The 27867-nt window shown below is 42.2% G+C and overlaps 1 protein-coding gene across 3 annotated transcripts in view; it reads right to left on the bottom strand.

Moving 5' to 3' along the window:
• Window positions 1-27867, bottom strand: part of ntrk3b (neurotrophic tyrosine kinase, receptor, type 3b) — a 154627-nt gene that overhangs the window by 64210 nt on the left and 62550 nt on the right. Inside the window, exons 4-11 of one of the 3 annotated variants that reach the window (XM_070829017.1) lie at window positions 26020-26088; window positions 14310-14464; window positions 13540-13682; window positions 11599-11740; window positions 5047-5352; window positions 4444-4458; window positions 1929-1984; window positions 279-381 (exon numbers count right to left, since the gene is read on the bottom strand). In XM_070829017.1, the coding sequence (XP_070685118.1) occupies window positions 279-381; window positions 1929-1984; window positions 4444-4458; window positions 5047-5352; window positions 11599-11740; window positions 13540-13682; window positions 14310-14464; window positions 26020-26088 (989 nt within the window). The remainder of the gene's footprint in view (window positions 1-278; window positions 382-1928; window positions 1985-4443; window positions 4459-5046; window positions 5353-11598; window positions 11741-13539; window positions 13683-14309; window positions 14465-26019; window positions 26089-27867) is intronic. The other 2 variants (XM_070829025.1, XM_070829034.1) reach the window with 2 other exon arrangements.

Here is a 27867-nt window from a genome sequence, read left to right as displayed (position 1 = left end):
GCAGGACTCAACAGTCACCAGGGAAAAAGGCCTTTATTTTTCCAAATGAGTCCCCTTGGGGCCATGACTTAATAATAGCAGTGGTTCTGTAAACATACAGTACAAAGAAGGATTTCTATAGTAGCTCCATATGTGTATTTTCTGGTGAGCAAAGGTTTAGAAGAGAAGATTAGCCCGGGGAATGGATTCTGCACAATGATGCAACTGGCAGAAAGGCAAATTACAAAGATAACTGTCTGTCTGCCTTTCTGCTTGTCTGACTATTTGTGTAGACTTACCTTTCATACCGAATTTGGAACGCCGGCCGTATTTGTTGATGAGAACAAAAAGGACGAGGAGAAGGACGCAAGCGAAGCCCGCCAAACCCACAGCGATGGAAACCTGAGAGAAATTAAGTGCTGTGTCAGACTCGGACAGCAATCAGAGGACTGTGCTCAGATCATAATCCTTTACAGATTTCTGATCACCTTAAACACAGTAAATCAGAGTTTAATCCATATTATTATATTCCAGTTGACAGAATGTGATTTAAATATGATCCCCGTCTACAGTCAGACTTAAACTGTGCAGTTTTGGGGGAAAATCCAATCACAAGCTTGGTTCATCATCATCATTGCAACCAGTTATTTCTGATCAAATTAGTCAAAGTCTGAAATTTGACTAATTTGGATAAGTAAAATACAAATACTGTAAATAATCAAATTATTGACAGCAGTACAGTTTGCTTTTTATCATCACCAACAGGATTTAATGCTCTCATTTCTAAAGCAAGAAATGATTTCTTATCAAACCAAAAAAAGAAACAAACAACAAATGAAGATTTAAACTGCTGAACTGTCGGCTTTCAAATGGTGAGCGTGGGGCATTTTAGCCCTTCTTACAAAATGAGATTGATCATTGGTTCATTAGCATGTCTGACTAAATGGCTTACTACTAACAGTACAGTAGACTAGGGAGCTTTTCATTAGTTAGTGAGGTTGTAGGTTAAGTAAAAAAGCCCTGGTTTGAACTGAAACCAAGACATGCAGCTAAAGCCTCAGCCTTTTAGTCACGTGTGTAGCCATGAAGCAAAATATTTAAGACTTCTTTGACAGGATTCTCATTGTAAAACAAGTCATCTGGAAGCATTGAATAATCTGCCAGAAACAGCCATTTTAACCGATTCGTGAAACTTTACCTCAGTTAGCTAACTAGCTACAGAGACATGAAAGCTTGACAGGTCTGTAACAGTGACTGCGGCGTAAGAAGTCAGTTAAACTGAATGTTTTATCCGCAGCACACCTCAGAGATGTGAATGTTATTATTTTCTCTGTCCACACTGGTTGAATAAACCATGAGGCCTTTTTCACAGCAAACATTTGGACTCACGATGGCAGGAAAGGCACCGGTGTAATTCATAACCCCAACAATGGCTCACTTCCATTTAGGTATTCCAGTAGGCCATGCCGGCATGCACATAACCAGGGAGCTGGAATGTCCACACTTCAATGAGTGCAACCACCACTAATGTTATTAATTACACCTGTGCGATTCCTGCCATGAAATGTCAAAATGTCTGCCATTAAGACAGACCATTACCCATGGAAGTGTTAGCATTTATCTCATTTATCTGCTGAAGTGGAATTTACAGTGGAAAACCTCACCATTCTTGGTTTCAGTTCAAACTGTACCGAATCCTTGTGTTACATAACATTTCATTACTACCATTATCATGCCCAAACACACAACTTGACAAAAAAAATGACTGAGAGTAATGAGTGAACATGGGTTTGGTGAATTGTAGTCTTTGTGCCTCAGTGCTGCATGTCAACACACAATACAAACCCCTACAAAGGTCCTTTGAGCAGCTCTCAGAGCAGCTCTCTGTTTTGTCCAGAGGCAACATCTTTAGCAGCTGCTTCATCAACATCATTAAGGAGAAAACTCACCCCAAATGTGTCTTCAACCGGTCGGCCTGAATCACCATCTGACGGCGTCGAAGGACCTGCAACACAAAAACACAAAACAGGCGTCAGTGGCTGTGAAAGAGAACGAGCCTTTACTGGCGCTGGTTTACTCCCACATTTATCTACAGTAAATATCTCTGCAAAACCAAAAAGAGACATGTTTTGTTTGAACATATTCTTTTGTGATTTCCTCATTTGAAAATAAGACTTCTCTTGTTTTTCTTCTGAATATATATTAAATCACTTGGCATTGATCTGTTTTGTGCCATTAAACGTTGTTGATGAACAATGCATTTTTGTTGAAGGGTTGATAAAAAGGTTTTCTGTTAGAAGTCTGCAGAGTGGAATTTGTATAACAATTGCACAAATGCATGCTGGTGCCTGTACATTAACAAAGACACAGACTAAATGAAACAAAGTGCTTTAGAATTACACACAGATATACAAGCAGAAGAACAAAAAAAACGCCCAAACAGCTCAGGGCACCAAATGCTAAATTAGGTAAAATTAAATCACCTGAAAAATGCACTGAAGCAACTCAAACTTGACATCTTTATCTAAGAAATGTGACCCAAATTTCCAGACAGAACTGCAGGACTGCTGGACTCAGGCTGCAGTAGTCATATTAATGTCTCGGAATCATCCTGAAATCAATTTCTTGATGCTAATATGGTACATGTCACACCTCTACAAACAACAGTTTTGGCAAACAGCAGATGTCTGGGCGCTGTAAGGCGAAGAGGACAGAGACAGTGCCATGAAAGGAAATGAGCTGGTGTCAGGGAAACTCCAGTCTGAGGCCTCCAGCCAGGACATCAGAGAGTAATTGTGGGCAAATTAATGGCCACATGGTAGACTGGCTGCCACTGGCTCAGACACACACAGTACACTAAAGTGCATTGCTGTGTGTGTGTGTGCCCTAACTACCATCTCTCTGTCCCTCCTTCGCAGGCTTCATCCCTCACTCCTCTCCTCCCTCTCCTCCCTCTGCCCTCCTCTCTCCTCAGCGGCATTAGTATCAGTCAGCCTGTCAGTCTCCCTGCTACGCCTGAACTCCCTCGCGCACACACCGCTGCTATGATGTTTCGCAGTCTCTTCACCCAAACGCCTCTCCCTCACCTGCCTCGCTCCCAGAAGCTGTGTGAGTGTTATGCGTGGCAACATGAAGTCATGCCACACAGTCGTGTCCATTTGTCTCCGGCCCTGGCAACGCTGCAGCTTTATAATCCATGGCTGATTAGAAACAATGGCCTCATATGGAGATGGAAGAAGACTCTGATGAAGGTCAGAGATCAGACCGGCCCACTTTGTTTAAGCCGTCAACTGTGAGGCTGCCACAACAGCCTGAGGCCAAACCACACATCACACACGGGAGATTTACGAAGCAGTGTGAGAGCGGGCCAGAGCATCGTTCCACATACCGCTGCACAAACAACACACACATCACCAGCTAGTTAAGAGGCAGGGAAACTAACTGGGTTACACCGTGGCTGGTTAATTAGGTGTTAGAGAAGTGAGGCACGCTGAGTTGCAGAAACAGAAAGAAAATGGAGAGAATGACTAAAAGCTGGGCTTGTCCTGATAGCCGAATAGTTAAGGTGCATAACACATGACTGCTACGTCTCCAGGCTTTAGTTGTCATTTCTCCCTTTGTTTTCCTGCCTGCTATAAAGGCAATAATAATGCCAAGAAATAGGAGAGAGAAAAAGTAAATCTTGACTCTGCTTTAATAAGTCTTTGACAAGTGATTGTCCGATCACAGCTCCAAGTATTAAGGCTAACCTACCAAACAGGGTTATATTGGAATGAAACAACAGTCAGATCTTACTTTATTCTGTCATGGTTGCATATAAACACGATATCATGTATGTAGTCCTTGAGAGCACATTTAAAACCCTTGCACAAAGTTCTTTTTGTGTTTGAGTCAGCCTCAAACATACAGGACCTCTCACTGTGAGTATGGAAATGTATGAAGGTTAAATAGGGCATCACACTGACGCATCAAATCTCCACCCAAAAAAAGAGCGGCTGCTTAAGAGACCTGAAACTCACATGGACAGTAACATCACAACAGGACGTATGCAGAATAACAGATCATTCAGTGTAAAGACTCTTCATTAACCCCAGTTTAAATCACCAGTTTAAATCCCTTGACTGGATTGGGTGATCCAAGCAGGGAAAGCAGATGAGAAACGCTGCCCTCTGTGCTTCAACAACTTGAGGTGCCCCTGAGTAAGGCATATATGGCATGAACATAGCATCCGGTATGAATGTTCTGCTTAGCAACTCCTCCTTGGAGATTAACCATACTGTCAGAAACACTATCAGGTCCAGAAAACTGGGCAGCAATGCTAAGAGCTTTAAAAGAACTGCAACACAACGTGAACAAATTTCTCCATGGCTCTCAGTGACGCCAAACGAACAATTAGTAAAAGACAAAACTAGCAAAAGGGGATAAAAAAACAGCAGGGTTAAATTTTAAGATAGAGACACTCACCTAGTTCCACTATTTCTGCAAAAGAGAAGACAGAGAAAGTCATGCTATGTCAATAAATTGACACAAGGCATTAAACCTTGGAATATTGACCATGGGGAGAAATTTGCCAGTCTTTGTGGGTTTATTCCCCCTCCCTGTGCACTCAGGATGAACTGCAAGCGAACAATCTACCTGACTGAACTGTGGATGAACCCTGGCTGCTATCCAGCCAGCAGGGATCAGCTCCCCGACCTGCACCCTGTGAAGGGGGATTTTAATAAAAACTAAAAGCTCCCAATAGTCCACCCTTAAAAGGACCGTTAATTCATACAACAGGTAGTTTAAACAAGAAATTAAACTAGTTGGAGACTTATTCCAATCATGGCGCCTGCTCCCAAAAAGTGGGCCATGCTATCTCTTGTGGGAGTCGGGGAGTTACTTGGCAGCATATCTTCTTTTGTCCTGTGCTTTTATTCTTATTTAAATCCAGGCGAATGAAGCCCTTACCCATGACTATACTCTCCATTGTGATTATGGGGACATGAGAGCGGCTGCCAACACTGCATCACTCATCAACCACAAGCACAGTGCGGAACAGCTACCAAGCAGAGATGATTCACTCACCATCGTCTTCATAGTCCGGGCCCATGAGGAAGTGACCATGCACTGTCTTGGTGACCGTTCCCAGAGGGTTGCTGGCCTCCAGAGTGTAGTTGCCGTTGTTGATGTGCGTTGGGTTCTGAAAGGTCAGACAGCCCTCCAGATAGTCCTGGTAGAAGTCCATCTCGGTTCGAATGTACTCGTTCTGGAGAATCTCCTTTTGCTTGTGGAACCAGCGCAGCTTGGGATGGGGGTAACCCCGAACTGTGAACTCGATGCAGGTATCGTGGCGCTTCTCGGGTTCAGCCAGTCTCAGGATGACTGGAGGAACTGCAGAGAAGAGGGAAAGACACCAAGTTATTTACACGACAGCTTTAACATTTCAGGCGTACTGACACTTCATGTATAGTGTGAGTGTGAGTTGTGTAAGGAGCAGTTCCTGGATCACCTAAAAGTTCTCTTTTCTCTCTTAAAACCCTGCCTGATTTCTGTTTTCTAAATTAAGTTGAAGTATTACAAAGACCTTTATGTGTTGAAAAAGTTCCACAACCCCTTGGGCTGATGAAAACCTGCCCTAATTCTTTCGATAGCCTAAAAAAATGCAGCAGCAGACTAAATGAAAAGCTGTTCTGATTTGCTCTGGGAAAGATGACATTTAGGAGGCAGGTTTCTTGCCTGGTAGTAGCAAAGAGCCTTTTGCTGTGTGTTACATATCACAGCATTATACATGGGACGGTGAGGAGAACAAACAGATGGAGGGACTCCTCTTGTTTGAAATAGACACAGGAATCTCCTCAGCATAAAGAAACACATAGCCTCTCCTTTCTGACATGCAGCAACACACCTCTGAATCCACAAAGCCGCCAAGCTGAGAGGCAATTTATCACTTTAATACCATCAGATACATTTCATAAACAATTCATCCGCTGATTTGTCTTTCCGATGAGTCACTCTTGCAGCTACATCATCAAAAGGAAATATTTGGCAGACGGTATTACCTGGCAGTCTCTCTCTGTCTGTTCTACATACCGGCCGCCCCCCCCCCCAGCAAACCTTCCCACCCACCTCCAGCATTTAATCACAACCACACACACACACACATATTCACACACACTCATAATGCACCATTGCCTTGTCTCTTGCCGGGTCTCACAGAAGTCTACGGTTGCTATACACATGTTTGAGCAGTCTTATTTATGTTGCTAGTTCATGGTTGCTGCTTGCGTGTTCAGACAACCCTGCAGCAGCCCCAACTGATCCCATCCTGCTGTTTCATGCAATGCGCTTCTTTATACTACATTTTCGATTTCATTCCAGAGATAGGCTTGAGGTTAGAAAAGACATTTATCAATTAAAAATCAAACCAAATATTTGATGATTACAGACACCAAAGGGGGGATTTGTATTGTTGAATCAACCTGTTTGGGGGCCCTTGGACAAAGGTTTGTTGTTGGAGCCCTTTTGACTCTCTAATTACCAATGACCCTCTGTGGATTATGTTGTACCCTCCAAGCCTCGACCCCCCCCCCCCCCCCCTGTATTACAGTACACAAAGCAGACTATATGGCAGCTTCACTGTTTGCCAACATGTTTGGCAACGTGCTCACAATGACAATGTTAACATGCTTATTCTTAGCAGGAGTCATTTTTTTTTTATAATGTTCACCATCCCTCTCGCCCAAAGTAAGCTGGTAAGACCCCCCTAAAGGATAAAGGGTATAGACAATGGATGGATGGATGTTCACCATCATAGTTTAGCATGTTAGCATGTGCTAGTTAGTACAAAAAAACTAGGTACAGCTGAATCTGATGGAAATTGTTGCTACTTTGTTTGGTCCAAATACATGCAAAAGTTGAGGTTGTTATAATTCATCTTCAGATCATAATCATAAAAGTTTTTGTCAAGACATTTCACTCAAAACCTAAACTTTCAGCCTGATGGTGGCTCAGGATCCACAATATTCGTCCTCTGGGTAACACAAGAGCACAACATTTAATGGAAACCCATTAGGCATAAATTTATTACGCAGAGTCTGTCTTAGCTGATACTGTACGTTTGCATTGAAAAGACATAATTGGATTTGCAATTAATTCAATTGTGAGCCTGTTGACACACACGAGGCATGACCAACCTTTCACCTTCCAGCAGGTTGCTTTTCAGAACAGGTTCATTCATGTCGTGTGAACTAATTATTTTCTAGCATAACCCTGCCCTAATTGTAAATGCTGCACTTGTGCTTTATCATTAAGAAACAATGTTGGATTATGATTGATTAATTTCTAAGTGATTGTCAGGTAAACTGATAACAAAATTAAGTTACAGTCAGTTACAGCTCTGGTTATTAGAACTGCTGTTGGTTGTGTACCAATGGATAGCTCATGTTTCCAAACCAAATAGTCATCTAGTAAAGACATGACTAAAGTATTTGTTAGTGTTTGAAAGCTGTCATTTCATAAATTGCTTTGGTGATATTGTTCCTGCTAGACAATAGTGACAATAAAGCCATTCAACTGAACTAAAGGCTAAGGCATGTGTATGTGTGAACGTGTGAGTGTGGGGGTGTGAGCAGAGCTGTGATTTTGAGTGCAGGAAGAAAGAGAAAAGATAGAGATGAGAGAGAAGAAAGAGAGGAGGGAGGAAGATGGGCATGAAGTGAGGGCGGTAGGCACTGTGGCTGTTCAGCCTAAAGACAGGGAGAGCGAGAGAAAGGGAGAGATAGAGACAAAATTCTCTCGTTGATAGACAGTTGGGGGACGATCCATTTTCCCCTCAGCGTGGCTGTCAGCCCAGTCTCAGCCTATACAAGACGAATCAGTGCAGCGCTCCATACTGGTCTGGTAACAACATGGCTGTCCTTGTGGCGCTCATATAGATGACAAGGTTTGATTACTATATGCCTTTGATCAGTGAGAACATTCAATACAAGGCTAGTTGTGCAATGTTATCTAGTGGAAACACTGCTGGCGTATTTCAAATGCTGTGTTCCAGCCAGACTGCAGATAGGACATGGTGGCTGGCGGTGACAGAGGAGGCAACAGTTAAGGGCCACATATTCCCTCTGGGTTGAACCAACATTGTGGTTGGGATTTTAAGCTGTAAGAGCCAGCACAGTGATGCTATGTGGGGTCTCTGGAGGGATACAAGCGCCTCATTTTCTTATTAATTACTCACAATTAGAGTTAATGCCTTGCTCTGCCTATAGAGCCACTCAGGGAATAGGACTACTAACCCAGGGATTAGTCAGTGCCTTGTTCTCAACAGACAGCTGCATCATGTCTAGAAGACTAAAGGGAAAAACATGGTTAGTTATGTGAGTTCACAATGATGCAGAGCTCCTATTTTCCAGATAGCAGCAGGACAATGCTTCTACAGAATTTGCATTGTGGTTAATTACAGTTTCGTTAAAAAAAGGAACTCGTGTTAAAATACTGTTACTTGACGGCTGGTAATTTCACTGTCAATCAGATTACTCCCTAATCAGAGCAGCAGTTTAAGCCATTTTATGACATTTCCAGAGACAATAGGCTGCACAGGGGAGGAAATGTAATTACCATCAGAGTATGCGGTGAAAAATTAATAAGTTAATTTGCAGCACCAGCAGAGAGTGTCAACAGGAAAGAAATGCCTGGAGATGTACATCCATAGAGTGTCCGCGTGGAGGAAGCCCTGAAGACTAGATGTTGCAAAGTCAATCTGTCATTCCAGCACGGTCCTTAGCAGCTCTGCTCCAGTAGGGACTGTTTGAATTGGTGACAAATCTCCCCTGTCCCGTGGCGTGATGCATTGCAAACAGCCACAATAGATTGTGCTCTACAACAGCAAGCTTTCTACAAAGAGAAAAATGTCAGGCACTGTTGATAAATATTGGCTTTGAATACAGTCTGTCCCAAATCTGCCCAGGGCCAATCCACAGGGTGAACTTATGTAAGAGCGGAGGTATATGCTGTAATTCATCGTCTGGATATTAGAGGAACATTCTGATGGTTACCAAATCATTGCTTTATCGTTGCTGAGGGTTGTATTTTTTTCCCCCCCCTTTTCTCTTTCCGCTCAGATCAAGGCTGAGCTTTCATGTGGGCTGGAGGGTATATTCTTGCTAATTGGCTACATCAATTTCACTTGGTTTGTAAGTGTGCAACACCTCATTGCATTCTAAATGTACCTGCATAATTTGGCTGTTCTGCTTGATAAAGGAGATTTTTTTTCCTGTTGTAAATTATTCTCTTAGACTGTCAGTGTCATTAATGCAAGATATATTTCAGTCCCCAACGTAAGTCTATCAAAGCTGCCACGTATGTCTTATGACAAAAGAAAAACACCAAATGTTTTTGGCTCCAAGCATTCGTACTGTACCAGCTACTGTCCTCTGTAGTCAATTTAGTTACTGAGCACATTTAAAAGCAACACACAATGACCAAAGTGCTTTGCAGGAAGATTAAAATTAAGGGATTAAATGACTGATGAGGGACAATCGAATAAAAACACAGAGCACATGAATAAAGGGATAAAAGTCAATTCATCAACAGCCATGCACAATACAACAAATACAACAGAAACTAATAAAACTCACAAGTCTATACACAATTCATGTTACAATCCTGGTATGTAGCATAATGCAATGACTTTTAAGTGATTGTTCGCTGATTCACTGATTTTTTCAGCTTCACACACACACAGACATACTGTACATTCAGTCCATGTGGTGAACCTGTTGCCTGTTTATACGACCAGCAGACATGGAGCATTATCATTCATTTGGTGTCTTGTTTCTGGCCACCGTGAAATAAAAATCCAACAGTTACTTTCCTTTTGGTCTAGCTTTGTTTCATTCTCAAGCAACGCTGGAGGGAAATCTTTGGCTTTTATTTTATTTTTGCATTTTCAGTTTAGCTCCCGAAAACAACAAGAGTGACAGCGAACTAAAAACGGTTAAGTTGCGAGCCAAAAACCCAAAACAGTGATGCTACAGTGTTCAGTGTACAGCTGAGGGGAAGCACAGAACTGGGTCAAACCTATGTGTGTCCATCATTACAGCATGAGAGACTCATTCACTTGACACATTAGCACTTGATCTGTGGTTAAAATGAAAACAGTGGTTATACTGTAGCAGCTTTAGGGTAAGGGACAGGCATGCTTTTGGTTAAATATTCTAAAGGTCAACACATCCCATCGTGTGCTTTAAATAAAGCCTCTCAGTGTTTAACTAAGAGCACAATCGTTCCCTGAGCTGGTTTAACATAAGCATACAATGTCGATACTATGGAGGTATGTAGCGCAGAGAAAATGTGAAATAAATGGGCAGTACATGAATATAATAATTTTTTCAGTATGCTAATGACAGCAAATTAGCTACAGCTAGAAGTCCTACATATATACATGTATATTGCATCAGTTTAGCTTCATTTAAAGATGACAATACGAACATGTATCATCCCTGTTAAATTAACTAATAAATGAAATAAGGACATATGAATATAATTTTTGGTGGACAGGACAGACTATCATACATTAGTACACCTGGCTGGTGTGAACTCCTCTCTATGGTCAGTCACATTCACAGCCAGCAGACCTACTGGCTTTAGACACGGCCAGGCCGGCTTGTCTTGGCTCCAACCGAATACTTCTAGTAGCTGTAGGACACTGATGTGTGCCATACGAAACAACTGACTGGCAGAGGACTGACAGTGAAGCTGTCGGCTGCTCAAATGTCACTTCACTGAAAGTTAATACCAGTATTTTTACTTTGTGCTGTCATTTAGTATACTGGATGATTACTCGTACCAGCTTGTGCCAATCTCTGCCAGGTTTTACCAAACCATGGTTTTCCCCAGACGAGTTGACAGGCTCCAGTGTGGGTAAGCCAGAAGCTCAGTGGTCGTCAACAAGTATTCGTTCCAAGTAATCACTACACCAGCAGGGATCACTGATTAGAGCCTTCAACAACAGAGCAACATAATTTCACATTTTAAGCGTTCGGTGAAAATCAGGTCTGAAATCGGAGAAACGTGACTATTGGTGGAGAGAATACAGATATTGTGGAGAGTGAATTGTGGATATTTCTGTTGATGCATGGTTGATCCTGAGAACAATCGTCTACCAACAGACGACAGTTTAGCCTCTGGGGGTGAGGGCCAGTGTAGCCATATATCCAGATAATGGATATCAGTATTTAATCCACAGCAATGCAGATACATTTTAATAATAAACAGCTAATCAAAGGCAAAATCATCATCAAACGCTAGCAGATGGGATCTGAGACTGTTACCTGGATGCAACCAAAGCCCGCTCACATGTGATTGGTTGTTACTACTCGAACTAAACACAGAAACCAGGTTGTTTCCGATGTCTTGTCCCTTCCTTTCCAACAAATGCAGCATTCGTATGCAGATATCTGTTCTTAGAGATCATTGCACGGTTGCTGGAGGTCGTTACCCAGTACAGATGCTGACACTACATTTAACCCCGGCCTAACCCTCGCTGACCCCGCAAACTAGCATTATTAGCTACTGTGTCTGCTGTGGACCTGAATTTATCCTTCTCCTCACTCCTGTCCCTCCTGCATTGTTTTTACTCACATTGTACATTGAGCTGGATGGAGGAGTTGGTCATTCCCACCACGTTCTCTGCGATGCAGGTCAGCTGGAAGTTGTTGTCATCTCGGCTGATGTTGAAAAGAGTCAGGTTGATAGAGTGGATGTTCGGCCAGTACACATTGGACTGTGGGGAAAGAGAGACACAGATGTTTAGTTATGTGGAGGATAAAAGCATATATGATGATGTAATACTCGGGTTTAAATCTTTACTTAGTTAATTCAAATCAAAGTTAATTGTTGATTGATTAAATGAAATGGAATAAAGGAAGATAAGGAGTGCACAATACCAAGGGGAATTAATCACTGCGGTGGATTAGTCTGAGCTTACTGTAGAGCTCAAATTGCAGTAAGAATTTAAAGAGGGTTATATTGTTAATGTTGGCGCTAATTGGACTGATCGATTCACAACTTGTCACTTTTAGGTAGACAAAAACATTGCCTGTGCTTCCCTTCTTGTCCTCACGTGGGAAGGATCCCCTACACTTCACTCATCCTGATGAGCAACGTTATCCGTCTACCCCAAAACATCAAGCCTGAGGCTGAGGTAACTTTCATCTGTAAAGTCGGTGCAAGCATTAAAGACACAGATGACAAATACAGCCACACGGCAATTTCAGAAACTGCAGTCCCCCTCTCCTTGCTATTTATCTCTGCTGTTGTTATTTGCTGTGGCATCCCTGGGGCCTGTCTCAGGGAGCGAGATTAGCGGGTTTTCCAGCTTACTGTGGGTTCAACCCAGGCCTCTCACACTCACCAAAGTAGCTTATTTTGAACAGGGGCAGATCATGATGGTAACCTATAATGCGTTGCTCATCAGGGAGCTCCTGTACGAAGCAGGTTAAACCTGAACTTCGTAAGTGAGCGAGTGAGCTAGCTTGACTTGACTGTCGGTGACTGGATACAAGCCTGGATCTTTCACTCCACTGAACATTTATCTGGAGCTGTTGTCATAACAACAAGTCCTGAATCCTCAACCTGCAAAACGTCCATGTTCATTTTTCTAATTTCTATATACAGAATGATACAATCATGATCTTAGATGAGAACATGCACGTTACTAACTTTTCTAAATACTTCATGCAGCATTTTACTTTGGCAGTTACTGTAGAAATAAGAGCCTTTGATTACTCATGGTAGCTTCATCCAAGAGAAACAAATCAGTCCTTTAACTGTGTTCACAGATTTACTGGATAAGAAATAACAGATAGATAAAGGTGGACATTAGTCCAGATATTTTTCAGAGTAAGATTTTATATAGAAAACATAAGCTCACAGAAGATTAAACCAGTGGTTCCCAGTCTCTTTGGCTTAGGACCCCTCCTACTTGCGGTCCCTTCTCATGTTTTTAAATGTATTTGAGCTCCAAATATTTTTTTTTTCTCTGAACTTCTCAGATGGTTTCATCTGAATAACTGTTCAATACGCAAAGACGCCAAATCAATATTTCACAAAAAAAAAATCAAAGAATTCACATAAATTGATGTTGCAGAGCTTTCTCTCCCATTAATCACCTCACAACCCTTCACATTCATCTTGTGGCCCCTTGGAGGGGCCCGACCCTTAGTTTGGGAACCACTGGAACTAATTACCTAATGACGTAAATCCAGCAACCAACAGTAAAATGCTGCTTAGACAAGGTTGCATCACTATTCGATATAGTAATGTCCCATACTGTCTGATACATTTATTCACAGTAAATACACAGAACATATATACAGAATACTACATAAATAGTTTGGGGTCTTTACTTTAGATATGTTTAACTCTCGACCAACTCCTGAGAAAACGTTTGGCCTTTATTCTATTTTTGTATCTTCATAAAAAAGTATCTCATTGTCTCTATAATAGTACGACAGTGACTTTGCAGCTGTTTGGATGTGTCTGGTAAGTGTGTGTGTGTGTGTGTGTGTGTGTGTGTCTGACCAGGTGTGTGTTGATGGAGTGCAGGCCGCTGACAGTCCAGTCCACTTCAGGCAGCGGTGATCCGGATCCATTGCAGCTCACCGTCACATTGTCGCCCTCCATCACCAACACGCTGCTGTGGCTCACACTGATCTCTGGTAAGTCTGAAAACACACACACACACACACACAGACAGACACACACACACACACACACACAGTGTATGTTCCTGTTAATACGCACCTGTCACTGCCTGTGTCTACATATTTTCACACCAAATCAATTAATCACTTTTCATTAATGTAACAAAATTAGTACAAAGGAGGAAATGAGATACACATTCACAGACACACACACACACACACACACACACACACACACACACACACACACACACACTCACACACACACTCTCAAACACATTAGATGTCACAGGGATGAGTCACCACCAGGAGATAATACCGCAGAGTCTCCAGCCTCTGTCAGAATCAACACACAGCTCCTCACATCAGATTCACCCTCTGAACTCTGTCACACCTCCTCCCCTTCCCGCCTCCACTCCTCTCCCCGCTCCTCTTCTCCTTCCTCTGTTTCACCTTTAACCCTTTCCTTACTTCTCCTGCTTTTCCTGTCTCCTTCCGTCAGCCATTGTCCTTTCCACTCCTCACTCCCGCCGCCCCCTCCTCCTCTGCTGCTTCTTTTTTCCATCTCTCATTTTTTTTTTTTAAAGCAGATCACACCCTGCCTCCCCCTCCTCCTCCTCCTCATCTTCCTCTTCCCCCTCCTCTTACCACAGTTGTGGATGTACATGTTGTGCAGTCGTATCTTGGAGGCTCCATTCCTGCAGTACAGCTGTTGCGTGTGGAGCCCGGCCTCTCCTCTCTGCTGCCACAGCTGGATCCAGCGGATGTCACAGCCACAGTCAAACACCACGCCGTCCAGACGCCTTGAAACACAATTAAGAGACAACATTATTAACTCTGACCCTGACGTCACTCCATACACTAGGGATGTAGTGCAAAACTACTATCTGCATCTGTTTATCTCACAAAAACATCTAGAAAGAGAAAGCTATCCACAAAACATGAGGCATATCAGCGTCTGGGCCCTGTTTTAAAAAGAGGCAGTACGTGCAGCGGTAGAAGGAGTTGGTCTGAAGTGTTGACAAAAATGTGAAAGCTCTCTTGGCTATTGAACATGTTTGAGACTAGTTACTGAGATTTCAGGCTTCAGTACAGAATCATGAGGTAAAAATAACATCAGTCAAGTGTTATTCAGCCGCGAACAACAAGTCTGGTAAAAGATGTTATTGAGGATGAACCTCACCGAGTGTTCTGAACTTCAAACTATTGACACCTCAGGGGTTTTAGCATATTTGTTAGCAAACCAACATCATGAGACGTCACGCTGCCATGGCCACACGCACCTACTGTTAGCACTGTACAGTCACATGGATTCATTGAAATCATTTCCTTTACAAACCTACCGAGCACCTACAGATAAACACGACAGACATCGACAACACTTTCAACGCCGTTATTTCGAGAAAACACGCGAATAATGGAAGCAGTAACACTAGTGTAACAACTACAAGCTGCATTCACTTCATATTTTCAGCAACATGAATAAAACTGTAGTGACACGGCAGTTTACAACTGAAGGCAGTAAGCCTCTTCAACAACAGAAGCAGTGATAATATTTAGCAGCATGTCATGGTTTGTAGGGTTGAATATGAGGCATTTGGCTCCCAGTAGTTCTTGGAAATTCTCGTCAAAATCTGCTCCAGTTTCCAAGGAAAGAAACCTGCAGAACGTTTGTTACGTGTCTGGTCTGTGTGTCCAGGTGCACCTGTGTTTATGCGCCAAAGCCGATCATATGGACTGAAACGAGGACGCCTCATTCATTTCTCATTAAAGCAGCAACACAGCTGCCATATCTATAGCTGACTTTGAAATGACGTTATCATTGTAGCATAACTGGATTAACTTTTTAGCCACAGTGGTTTCTACTCATTATCTTTGATGCTGAACAGCCTGCAGTGATGTTCAGCTGTGCGGCAAAATATTTTGCCAATCTGTATTTTTGTGGAAGCAAAAACTATGCAATTGTCTAAATAAGACATCAAAATCAGACTGTAGAGTGGAGTTCTGCAAGTGGAGCACGGACAGCAGCATAATGGATGTGTTAGTATTTCCTTCTCCGCCGCTTCACGCTGGTCTGGTTCTTTGAAGTAAAGCGAAAACATGCCAATCCTGTGTGATTATCAGCCTAATGCCACGCATTAATAACCTCAGGTCAGCGCTATAACGCTGCTCACACACTCCCTTGTAATCACTCACACTGATAATGTCAAGAGGATATGTTATTAGTATTATTAGACTTATCTCTAGTTCAGAAAGTGTACTTACAAGACGAATGGTTGTTCTACTACCACATAAGCTGAAAAGTACCATCATAAAAAATCTGAATGAAAGCCATCTTATGTTTCCTGGGAAGTAGAATTTTTAAAGTCACAGGAAAGGCTTCAGTTCTAGTCTTTTCGACTCCAATCTGCTGCTCCCACCAAGCTGTGCACACACTTCACCTCCTCAATGAACAATCTTCAGCTGCACGAAAAAGGCACCATCGCTGGCAACACTCACAACCTAGTTAGCGACATTCTTTTGCAATATCAATGTCATTAACAGTGTCAATAGTAGAAATCAGGAATACAATCAGGTGATTGCTCACACAGAACACCCCGACATGTATGAAAGTCACCGCAGGCTGTGTTTTATAACAGCTGGATGTATTCAAATTAACAGAAAAACAATGAAGGCCTGCGCTGTGGCATTCAAATGTGAGCAGGTCAAAGGTCAAAGCGGTTTTCAGGCTATCAGTCTCAGGCTGTATTAGCAGCAGGCAGGTATCATTAGGCTCCCCTGTGCACACACTTCATTCTCACAGCAGAGAGCCACATTATTCAACACTGTATGCCACCTCTGCATTTTGCATATGTCCAATTTGGAGGCTGTGATTGGCCAATTTTGTCAAGATGAATGTCTGTCCAAATGTCCTTGACAGAGGTCAATAAGATATTGCAGAAAGCATGAATAATGTATGCGCCTCATCCACCATGCCATATAAAATAATGAGAATAGATTTCCTCAGGTGGATCTCGCTCATCATCAGGTGCCCACTGGATCTGATACTATAGTTAGTGCAGAGCCTTTTCATGCTCACTATATGCCAGAGTACTCATTGAGCTACGTCGTATGCTACAAGGAAGGGACAAAACTGCACATCTATGCATTATGGACTCCTTTTCTCCTGCATAGGAATCCTATTTAGGATTATTAGCAGGTATTTTATGCAGGCGCCCTCTAATTCAGTCAGTTTCACATTATCCTGACCTTTTATACCAATACTATCAAAGTCAAAATCTACAACACAAATAATTTCATGAATAAATCTAAAAGCCTCAAATTACTTTTTCATTTAAATTCACACCCATTGTTTGGTATATAGTATGTGGGGAAAACAACCAATAAGATCGAATCTAAAAGGGTCTTCAATTGCGGCAATTTGTGTCTATTGGTTTTAAAGGCGCTTCATTAAACTATTCTTCTTTTCCAATCAATGTTTTCCATCTATGATGAAAAGAAAGAAACCTAATGCTGCTTTACATTGAAAGAAATCTAAATGTATTGAGATACAGAATACATTTTAGCATTGCAGGTGGGGTTTTTGTTGTAAACAACCTATTTATGTGACATTCCTTTTTCAGGTATTATCTCAGGCAGAACGCCGTTCATCATTCATACAATGACACAGGCATGCATGGTCAGAGGCGGCAATTCAGAGTCTTAAGTTGAATCCCAGGAACCAAAAACAAAGCCTCTAAAATGTTTTATTTATTTGGTTAGCTGTTCAACTATATTTTCTGCAAGTTTTATTTAAACGTAGCATTTCCTCCTTTAGAAATAAAACACTTCTTAGAAACCCTACACAATAAACTAAACCCAAACTACAATAACTGTCTCAGCACTTTGTCTCTATTTTCCCTGTAATTAGTACGACCAGAGTACAGATTTCCTTCCAGGAAACGTTTTGGGAAGTTATTAGGGAATCAGTGACCCAAAAAATCAAGCATTACCATTTTATTTCCCAACATGAAGGTCTAAATGGTGTTTCAAATGCCTCTCCAGTCTAACAGAGTGAAAAAATCGCGTTCTGATGGTGGAATACTCAATCTCTTGGCCCAGAAGCAGTCAAATTTAAATATAGTGAGGCTAAAAATACTGGAATCACTCTAATTGCTACCTGCTAATTTTAAGTTTCTAAGAACGTCACATGTCTAAATTGCCATTAGAAATAACGTATCACATGGAGCAATGCTAGAAACACATGCACATTCAGTATAAGATGAAAACAACAGTGTATGTAGCAGGGAGGAGACAGGTAGCTCCCTACGTGCCGCTGTGGAGGAGAATTTCCCCGTTTAAGGTTTTCATTTAATGCTGTGCGAGTCGAACCACAAGGGATCAAAGCTCACCAGAGCAGGGCGGCCCAGGCTTCCCCCCTTTATGCTGTAATTATGTTAATTGTTAATAAGAACCACCACCTCCATACATTACCCACGATTCCTCTGGGCAGAGCTGATCAGGGCCAGCGTGCAGCTGCACAGAAACGAGCAGGATATTGCTTAAAGAAGAGAGATGCAAGCCTGCGTCTGTAACGTGTGCCTGGCCTGTGCAGCACACTAACATGGTGGTGATTTTACAGTTCTACCAGCTAAACAAGTCATAAGACAACAAAAGAAAAAAAAAAATGACAGCTGGAAGTTGATAAATGTCTGGAGGAGAGCAGATTAGACTTAGAAGAGAACAAAAGCAAACAGCAGTGTGACCCCAGATACAGAGAGCTAACAGCATGATGTTTCCTTGAAGTCGGCTAACGATCCACCCCACTCCTCCAGAGCAGAGCTAATGATCACCACCGGAGGCTGTTTTTCTGGGAAATGTACACACAGGTGCTTTAGCTGAGGAGCCGTGGATCACATGCAACAATAAGCTATATACCGCATTGTTGCTCGCGCGCTTTGATCTCAGCTTGGATGTGCGGCTTTCTCTCCTTATGCTCTTGTCGGGAATTATTTTAGGCTTTTAAATCCTGTGTGTTTAATAAACCGCCCTTATTTGGCACATTTTACCACCGTGCTACTGATCCTGAGTGAGACTGTAGGTTGTGTTTCCTCTGATGCTTTGTGGGAATTCAGCAGAGAGATGTGTAGTTAGTAGCTCTGCTCGTCACACTACATCTACTACAGTAGAGCATAGCCAGATGTTAATGCATATTAATGAGGAAAAAAAGACTTACTTACCAGTAAGCTAGCTTTACCTCCAATGGAAGTTAAGACATATTTTATTAGCTAAATACATTATTATGAGATGTTATGTCAGTAACAGTGTAGGATGCTATGCTAAGTCCATGTGGCCCCTCTCCTTGCATCCTGACAGTGGCTCTCCTCAGGGCAAACTTCACAATGCATTTCTTTGTCTACATATCTCCCCATGGTCTCACCCATGCATACATCTCCGACCCCTTATAGCCTCACCCAGCCCCACAGATCCTCCCACCGTGGCTGTGCACTATTCATAGCCTGCCAGAGACCGTCAGTCTGTTGGTGCTTTTATTCTTTAGCTTTTAATTGTGTTCAACCTGTTTTGATCTGATACTTTCGGTTTAGATCGTGTTTAAGCTTGTTTCTATATCAAACTTGACCATGCACATACTGTAGATCTCCTTATGCTTGCATGTGTATACATCTACTGTATGTCTGTCTGGGTGAAGCTCTTCTGGGGAGGCCACACACTGGCAAGGTGCTGGTTTATCACGGTGAACTCTTTATGCTCCATATTCAAAACTAAAGATTGACAGGCATAGCAACAGTAACTAAGGGCAAGGTTTGCGACGGCATATATAAATCCATTTTGTCGCTTGTTCTTTAATAACATCTCTCCATCATTTTTTTGTGATTTCTGTCTTTGATGCAAAGCACTTGTTGCTGTTGTGTTTCTGCACTGTACTTCCCATAGATCACTTGTCAATCAAACGGTGTGACCACTACTGTCATTATTATTATAGCATGGAAAAGAGATAATCTAGCTGTCACGCCATCAGATTGGATTCCACAGCCTTGAAGCGGTTGATTGACAGTCGGTAAACTATTCATGGGCAGCAGGCTGAATGAACAGATGTAGCCGTGAACTGGTCTCATTTTTGCTGCATGTTTGCTCCATCACTGCTGCAGCGTTGCACCTCTTCCGTCAGAGATCTCAAATCATGCTCGGTTTTTGTTGTACAGCAAAAAGGGCAGAGACTATAGTTCTGAGAGAGAATAGTATAAATCAATCAGAGGGAATAAAGATGGGGAAAAAAAACAGAGAATTGACTGAACCGATGTCAAATTTATTACTCTTCTCGTCAGCAAGAGCTTTTACAGCATGAGCATCTCCCCTGATCCTGCTAAATTTCCTTAACAGTTGCTTTTACCACACTTGCACTTAGTGTGTATCATTGCTTCACCACACTTCTGGTTGTCGCTGGACCGGCTCCATCATTCTCACACGCTGAATCTTTTGCTTATGTCATGGATAAAGCGGTACGCTGCAAGTAAATAAATCACCGCTTTGTCCCATCACTGCTTCTCTGTAAGGTTGCAGCCACTTGGCCAGTCAGCGTCCCTGCAGGCTCTCTCACTTTTTCTCTCTGTTTTTTCAAGACACTATTCCTTTTTTTTTTTTTTTTTTTGTCTGAGGAGCCAGACCTGACTTTGGCTTATCGACAACACCACCTGCACTGCAATCATACAGAGGAGAAGGGACACCCGAGTCAGGTCAGGAAAGGCTCCAGGAAGGAAAATGGACGAAGTGTGCAGGAGAGTAAGGCAATTTTTGTCTTCACAGTCAAAGATTTCAGCAGGGAATTAGATACTTTTGGAGGATAGGTGTTTTGAGAGGCGTTTTAGTGTGTATTCATAGTATATATTCTTACTGAAGGCCTAGATTTCAGTCATCACACCCCCAGTTTAGGGGCAGCAGAAAAATGTATTTTAGTCACCTAAAAAGAGTCCTACCAATAAAGATCTATGCCGGTTTAAGTGTACACTATATTTAGAATATTTTCACTGCTTTACCTTGCAGGCAAGCCACCAGACTCTATTGACGAAAGCTGTAATTTTACCTCGCACTTCTGTGCGCAACTCCCGTGTTCTTCCAGGTAAAATGACTGTTTTTGTCAATGCAGTCTGGTGGCACCATCAGCATGCAAAGAAAAGAGATAACATCTTCCGTTCCCCATCAGAAAAGGTGTCTAACAGCAATGTAAACCCGTGAAAATATTCTAAATTACACTTCGAGTGATATTGATTTTTTTAAGTGGGCCTTTTTTAGGACGCTAAAATCTGTTTTCCTGCTGCCCCCGTCCACAGCGGTACATTGCTTAGCGCCTGTGCCAGATCTCCTGCCTGCTCCTCCAAGCTGGGGCTGTGCCAAGCGTCATCTACTACGGATAAATGCCTCATACAGCCCCACTACAAAAAATCTGAACTATCCGTTTCAAACCATTATATGAATAAATAAATAAGACTTTAGCCATCTGCCTGTCACCCTGAGAAACTACAACCTCTCTGAGCCTGTAGATCTAGAACATTATAACAGCACCCAGGATGCTTTGTGGCATAATAACGAGGAACTTTTCACATCACTTCTAGCCAAACCAGGCAGCTGTAACATAACCTGCTAAGCATCACATGACCAACAGAGTTAGTTTCTCAGGAGAGTTAAACAGAGTTAAAAGGAGACTGAATAGTGGACTTACATTACCTACAGTGTTTCTGTGGCTTCAATCAAGCCCTGCTGGAGTAGAGGTGTGAATTATCATGGTTCTAGTGGGTGACTTTAACTTTGGTTTTCATTGTTGCCCATTATGAGGCAAACTTTTAAAACCGATACACAGAGACATTGTTGTGGCTTTAGTAACATTTGGAGAATCTAAAGTGACTTGAATTCTCAAAAGTCACGTCAAAAGGTAGAGAGTACAGGATTAAGGGCATCCAAACATACATGAATACAAACTCGACTGTAATTAAGGCACAGCCTGAGCTAGGTTCAAACACGGGTGATTCTTGACCATAATGCCCTCCACTGCTGCTTGTAGGACAAGCGAAGGCTCCACTCCTCAGCTGAAGAAATCCCTGTCGCCATCATATTGTCGCAGAAATGACTGTTCCATCTGTTGTCTCCACTCGGATGTGTTGTGCATGTCTAAATCCCTGCACAATTACTCCAAGCACCATTTTCTCTGGATAATAAAATCATTTTCTGACGACTGAAAGTAATTATTATGGTGAGCTATCACTACATGTAAACGCTGCTTTTCTCACAGTACATGTAGGCTTACTCACATTTGACTAATTATTCCAGTAAACGAAAATTACACGCAACATTGAAAAATAATGGGAAGACGTGTTATTGTATTTGTGAGTGGGGCTGCTTTCACTAAACTAGTGTGCACAGGAAAAGGTCTCTTCTTTGTTTCCCCTACATAGATGCAGGTCTTAAGCTGTTGACCTCTCGGATGTCTGGGCCACTGCTGCTCCACACCTCAGTCTTTTCTACAACATTTAACATTTTAATACTCCTTTTTCCTTTTGCAAGTGGGTCTTTGATGTTTTTGAAGAGAGTGTAAATGCCATGTATTTCAGTAAGAGTTTGCCCTGAGTGCTATTGGGCCCTAATAAAATGAAGGTTAAAATTGAGTCATTTACCTGTCACGCAGCCTTTAGAAATGTAATGTTTAATTCATCCTAATCCACTGGCAGTCATATCAGAAGATTACAGGTTTGATCTATTCATATTTCATCCATATTCAAAGAAAAATCCATTTTGCAAGGAGAGGCGTAAATGTTTGACTTTGTGTCGGCCCCTGCTTCCCAGAGAGCTGGGATTAAAGAAGTGCTAACAGAATAAAGGGATTCGAGATGCACATTGCCGCAGGCAGATCGTTTCAGTTGCTAAAGAAGGGGAGTATTTTCCTCTTTTTGTGGCCCAGGCGCGATGAGCTTCCTCGAAAACGGCGGTATCGGTGACTGCTGCTAACTGGGCTTCAAACAATCTCCAATAATATCACCCTGGAAGCCACAGCAGCAGATTTAGCATTTAGCCGCCCCATTCATCCTGCTGCCGTTCGCAGGCTCGTGATTGGCCGGGCCGTGCACCACACTGCGGTAGCTCTGGTCCTTTGGCTAAAGGGCACACAGACAAAGAGGCAGAGCCGATTATCTGTGTCTCATCCAGAGGCAGCACACAGCACACGGTATTGTAGAGCTTCAGTGTGACGTTGGGGCCTTTTCACAGGAGCCACAAAAGACTTGAGATTATTGAGATTTCACTGATAGTATTGTCTTTGTCACTGATATTAAGATATTGCAAGGAGTGTGCAATATCTGTTCAACCAACCTGCTACACAAAGCAACTGTTTTGCAGTTGCACTTCACTAGGCTTGATAAGGAGCGTCTGATAAGGGAAAAACAGACTTAATGATAGGAAGTACTAGTTCCTCCTCACTTTTAACTGTTGCCTCATCATACAGGAGGACTGTTGTTCCCAGGGCTGATTTGACCTGCGGAGTGGATAGTGGACAGTGTGAGCACTGGACCACACACTCTCACTGGCTCAGTGAGGTTAACAAAGAGGTCCAGCGCTCATGTTAAAGCGGCTGAATAAACGGTTCTGTAATGGTCGCACACCTCTTTTTATTAAGTATAACATGTTTTACACCTAATTAATTATGTGTGAAGCAGCACTTAAAAGCAGGAAATGTAGCGTTTAATTCAAAACGCGGCCAATCACAGTGCTCAGATTAAAACGCATGTTGTTTCATGGTGATTAAAGCAGGACCTCTGCTCTCACTACCTTTTGTTCAGCATGTTTGATATGTATAAATTACTTTCCTTTCTTAATAGTAATTTCTCTGTGCCATAGTGTGCAACCACCACCACCACCACCACCACCAACACCACCACCTAATTTTCATTTCTCAAATGTAAATTTTCCACAGAAAGTTGCTGAAGTAATTTTAGAGTAGAATTAAGTACTGGTGTAATAAAACTATGGACTTAAATGAAATATACAATGAATGAATCAATGAAAACAGTATTTGAAGAGCCTTCAGCGTAATTCCAGTTTTGAAAAAAAACTATTTGTACATTTCCTCTTCCTCGCAGGTCACTTTCACAGTGTTGCAGCTTTGAAATTGGTGCTCTTTCATTGTTATAAAAAATGTACTACAATTACAATAACAGTGCCTAGAGTGACTGAGATAACACGGTGTAGCGACAGCGCCATGGCATAGGGCCATGCTCTCCTTTCGTCACATAAAACGGAAATTATTTCAGCTGGTTTGATCTTCTTCTCTTTACATAATGTCGGTGGGGTTCAGGAGCAGGCTACCATTGATACAGCATTGTGTTTTATTCTGATAATTAAAAGCAATCGCCACCGGTGAGCACGCTTCATTTGGCGTGATTGAATGATTGGCACTCATCAAGCTAATGCGGTTTGGGTGAGCACATAGACACAGCAAAGAAAGTAATGATGTCAGGGCCACGGCGCAGACTCTGCCCATGATAGAGTGACTCATTTCCTATTAGCGAGGCCTGATTCCACATGGCTTCCTTCTTACATAACGCCTCGGCCCACGTCTGTGCCGCCACGCCACTCTAACTGACACCTCTTAACCAAACACACCAAATGGAATAGACATAAACCCTCACTCCTCATCAGCATTCACTAGGAGACACAGGCATCACTCTGGCCCTGCTTTTTATGTAGAACAACAAAGACACCATTTGTATGCATCTAAAATGGTTGCTTAAGAAGAAACAGGATTGCACATCAGAGCAAATCGTGCTCTGTGAGCTGTAATGGTGAGTCGGTGAAGGAAAGATCTGTCCTTGTTGTTTTAGTTGGGCGCATGTGATGAAGTCTGTCGAGGAATGTGCGGCCATTTAACTCCACTACTGTACTGCTGTGTGCCTCTACAGGACAAAATGGCTCTGATCTTGTTTTTCTTGTATCAAAGTGTGAAATTAAACTTGCACTATATAATATATTCAGTGGTGGAAAAAGTAACACATGTCCTTCGTGTTTTTCCACCACCTCCAGTTTAAAATGCTGTTTATACATTCATACAATGATCCAGTGCTTAAGTTTTATGATAATATAACAAAATGATAGGAGCCAAACTGCTTAATGAACACCTTCACTTAAGACTTCTGCATTTAACTCAGAGCCTCTGCAGACCTGGTGTCACATCTAGTCAAACTAGGTCTTTTTCTATAACATTAAATATTTGAAACAGCGTATTTAGTTATACTGTATTTTGATCTGTAGTGTTGTGAAGTAAAGATCTGAATACCTTTTCCCCCACTGATTGTTTTACATAAATACTGGACATAAGGAAGCTGGGGATACAAGGCTTAGACACTGCAGCGGCAGCAGCAGCAGCATTAAGACAAGCTAAAAGCCAGACTCACTCCTAAAAAGCAGAATTGGACAGCTGGTGAGTTCAGAACTTCTACAATCCAGCGAAGAATGAAATTCACAACCAAATAACAGGCACAAAGAGGGATTCAGAGACCCATCTGCCTCTGATGAGGGCCCATAGTGAGGTGACACTTGTGTAGCACTAGTATGGGGTCTGGTGTGAAGTGCTTCCTACACAGGATAGATAAGAATGAGCGTTGTGTAATATGGGTCGGATCCTGAGTGTGCGAGGGGTGACAGTGTAAGCTGTGCACCCAAAAGTCAAAACCAAACTGTCAATGTAAGCGGGGCTTTCCCTCTGCTGTGCTGCCTGGATTGCGCAGCAGCAGGACGACCCCAGATCAGCATTGTGCCGTGCTCTCACAGGACCTGCCCTGCTTCTACCTCTGAAAATAGAACAATAAGGAGGCCTGCTTGAAATACTCTTGTATCACATCCTGCTGTACCTCAGCTTCTTATGCCAGGAGGCACGGCAAAGGTTCAAATGATGGACGGCGCTGACAGACGTAATGATGTGTACATTACAAGTGGGTCGACATAGCAATGTTCTCACTGGTGGTGAAAGAGCAAACTCATTTCATAAACACAATGATGGCTAAAATATTCATAACAAACAAGAGAATGGGGTTAGACTCTCTCCTCCTACCGCGCCATTACATCTTCTTTGTGTGGGTTAATTAAGTCAACAAATGACTTAAATGATCACAGTGCCGCTATACTGACTATAGGTGTAGTCTTTTACATGTGCTCAGACAAATGAGAGGCATTGCACAACAAAGACAGGAATTATAATGGCACGGAGTGAAGACAATTTGTATTGAGGCAGATAGTGTGCAGGGAGCAATGATAAATTGCTCTAATAAAGAACAAACAAAAGCCAACGAGAGCAATCAGACGAGGGAAGAAGACTTACAGCTCGGAGAGTTGGAGGTGCTGGAAGAGCTGCCATGACAGAGTGGTGAGAGGATTCTTTGACAAGTTTCTGCAAAGGAAAGACAAACAAAGAGAAAGTTAAATTGAATTATATGAATTATTTTATGTCTCTTGCTTGATGTCATGCCTGTTCTGTTTTTGCACAGTTTCTTTTCACTTTTGATGTCCTTTGGATTCAGAAACCCAATTAGCAAATCTTTCTACGGGTCATTTTGACACTTTTTTTTTCTTGCTTCTGAGGTGAAATTAATTTTTCAGTCTCTGAGTTCCCTAGTCCCAACCCCACATCATTGCGTATTTATATCCACGAGCAAAATTAACTAAATGGAATCTAAAATGTAAAATAAATCCGATTCAACTGAAATAAAGCAAGATAAGCGAGAGGGGAACTGGCTATAGAGGCCTGCATTAATGGCTGAAAATAAGGCAAAGCACTATTGACAAAGAATGGGAAACAGGCCTGGCTGTGTGGAGCTTCAAGGCCCAGCCAACTCAATAAAAGAAAGTTGACCGCTTTCAAGTCAAATAATTCAATTGACTTAAGGAACCCCTCCGGCTCAGGAAGCTACTAAATTCAATAGCTCAATAGCCAGAGACATACAAGTGATTTGACCAGAACTTTGAATCAGTTTAAATATGAGCATCAGGCATCTGTCTATACACTTATGAAGAAATACAACATCTCTGGAGGAGAATTAACACAGCAGTTTGTCATAAAGTACACTATCAAAGCCTATTATCAGACCAAGCTGTTTTACATTAGGAGAAAAAAAAAATAAATGAAACGGTAGCGTTTTATTTGATTATCTGTTTTCTCTGATGTGGATGAACGTGGTTCTGCTCGAGCACTCCTTTAATGACTGACAGACTTTGCGAGTTATTGAGACTTTCAATGAACACCTGATGGGACGGCTCACAGGGCAGGTCGCAGTCATCATCCTGCCTCTAATTAAGATGCCACGTGCAAACCATGTCAGATAAGAGACACACATGTCAATAGAATATGTAAAGGGTGAAAAACAGGATACGTATATTGTGAACATCCGAGTCATCCATATTTAATACATCCATTTGTTGTATTCTGATAACAGTGATTATAAATGTGTAAAAAGAAAAACAGAATTGTACTTGTAATACGTTATATTGTAAAGGTTGAGGTAAAACTCACAAGGACAAATATACAAAAAGAAGTTCAATACAATATACATATAAACACTATAAGCAGTCTGATAGAAGGTAAATATTCAAATTATTTCCATTTCAACTTACACTGAAGAATATGCCTCTCTCTCTCCCTCTCTCTCCCTCTCTCCCTCCCTCTCTCTCTCTCTAGTAGGTTAATTTGTATGGAAGACCTATTAGATACTCCTGTAACCAGAAGTGTCGCTATGGCAACAGGGAGCTAAGGATGCTGCAGGTCTTTCTTATTTCCTGTGATATCACACATGCAATTATCCGTGCACATGCAAAGGAACCCACACACACACACAAACCTGCAGAAGCACACTATGCACACACACACACGTGTAAAACCCACAGAAGCATGTTTGCATGAAGTCGCTCACAAACCGGTTAAAAACTGTCACCTTGAAATGTGTGAGTGCACCGCTGCTCTGAATACAGGGATGTGTGTGAGGATATGTAAAGATGCTGCATGAAATTTCCCCTTCCAAAACAACCTGTGGTCCCAAAGGTACTGTATTATACACTGGAAGAATATATTACAGGGAGAGAAACAGTGAGAGAGAGAGAGAGAGAAGGAAAAGGTGGGCGAGCAAACAGCAGCTCATTAGGTGATGCAGAGCGGGGCCGCTCAACACTTACGTCA

The sequence above is a fragment of the Pempheris klunzingeri genome, chromosome 1, assembly GCF_042242105.1.
Source record: "Pempheris klunzingeri isolate RE-2024b chromosome 1, fPemKlu1.hap1, whole genome shotgun sequence".
NCBI classification, from domain to species: Eukaryota; Metazoa; Chordata; class Actinopteri; order Acropomatiformes; family Pempheridae; genus Pempheris; species Pempheris klunzingeri.
The sequence above is the reverse complement of the archived record's forward strand: the minus strand, read 5'-3'. Positions and strand labels throughout refer to the sequence as shown.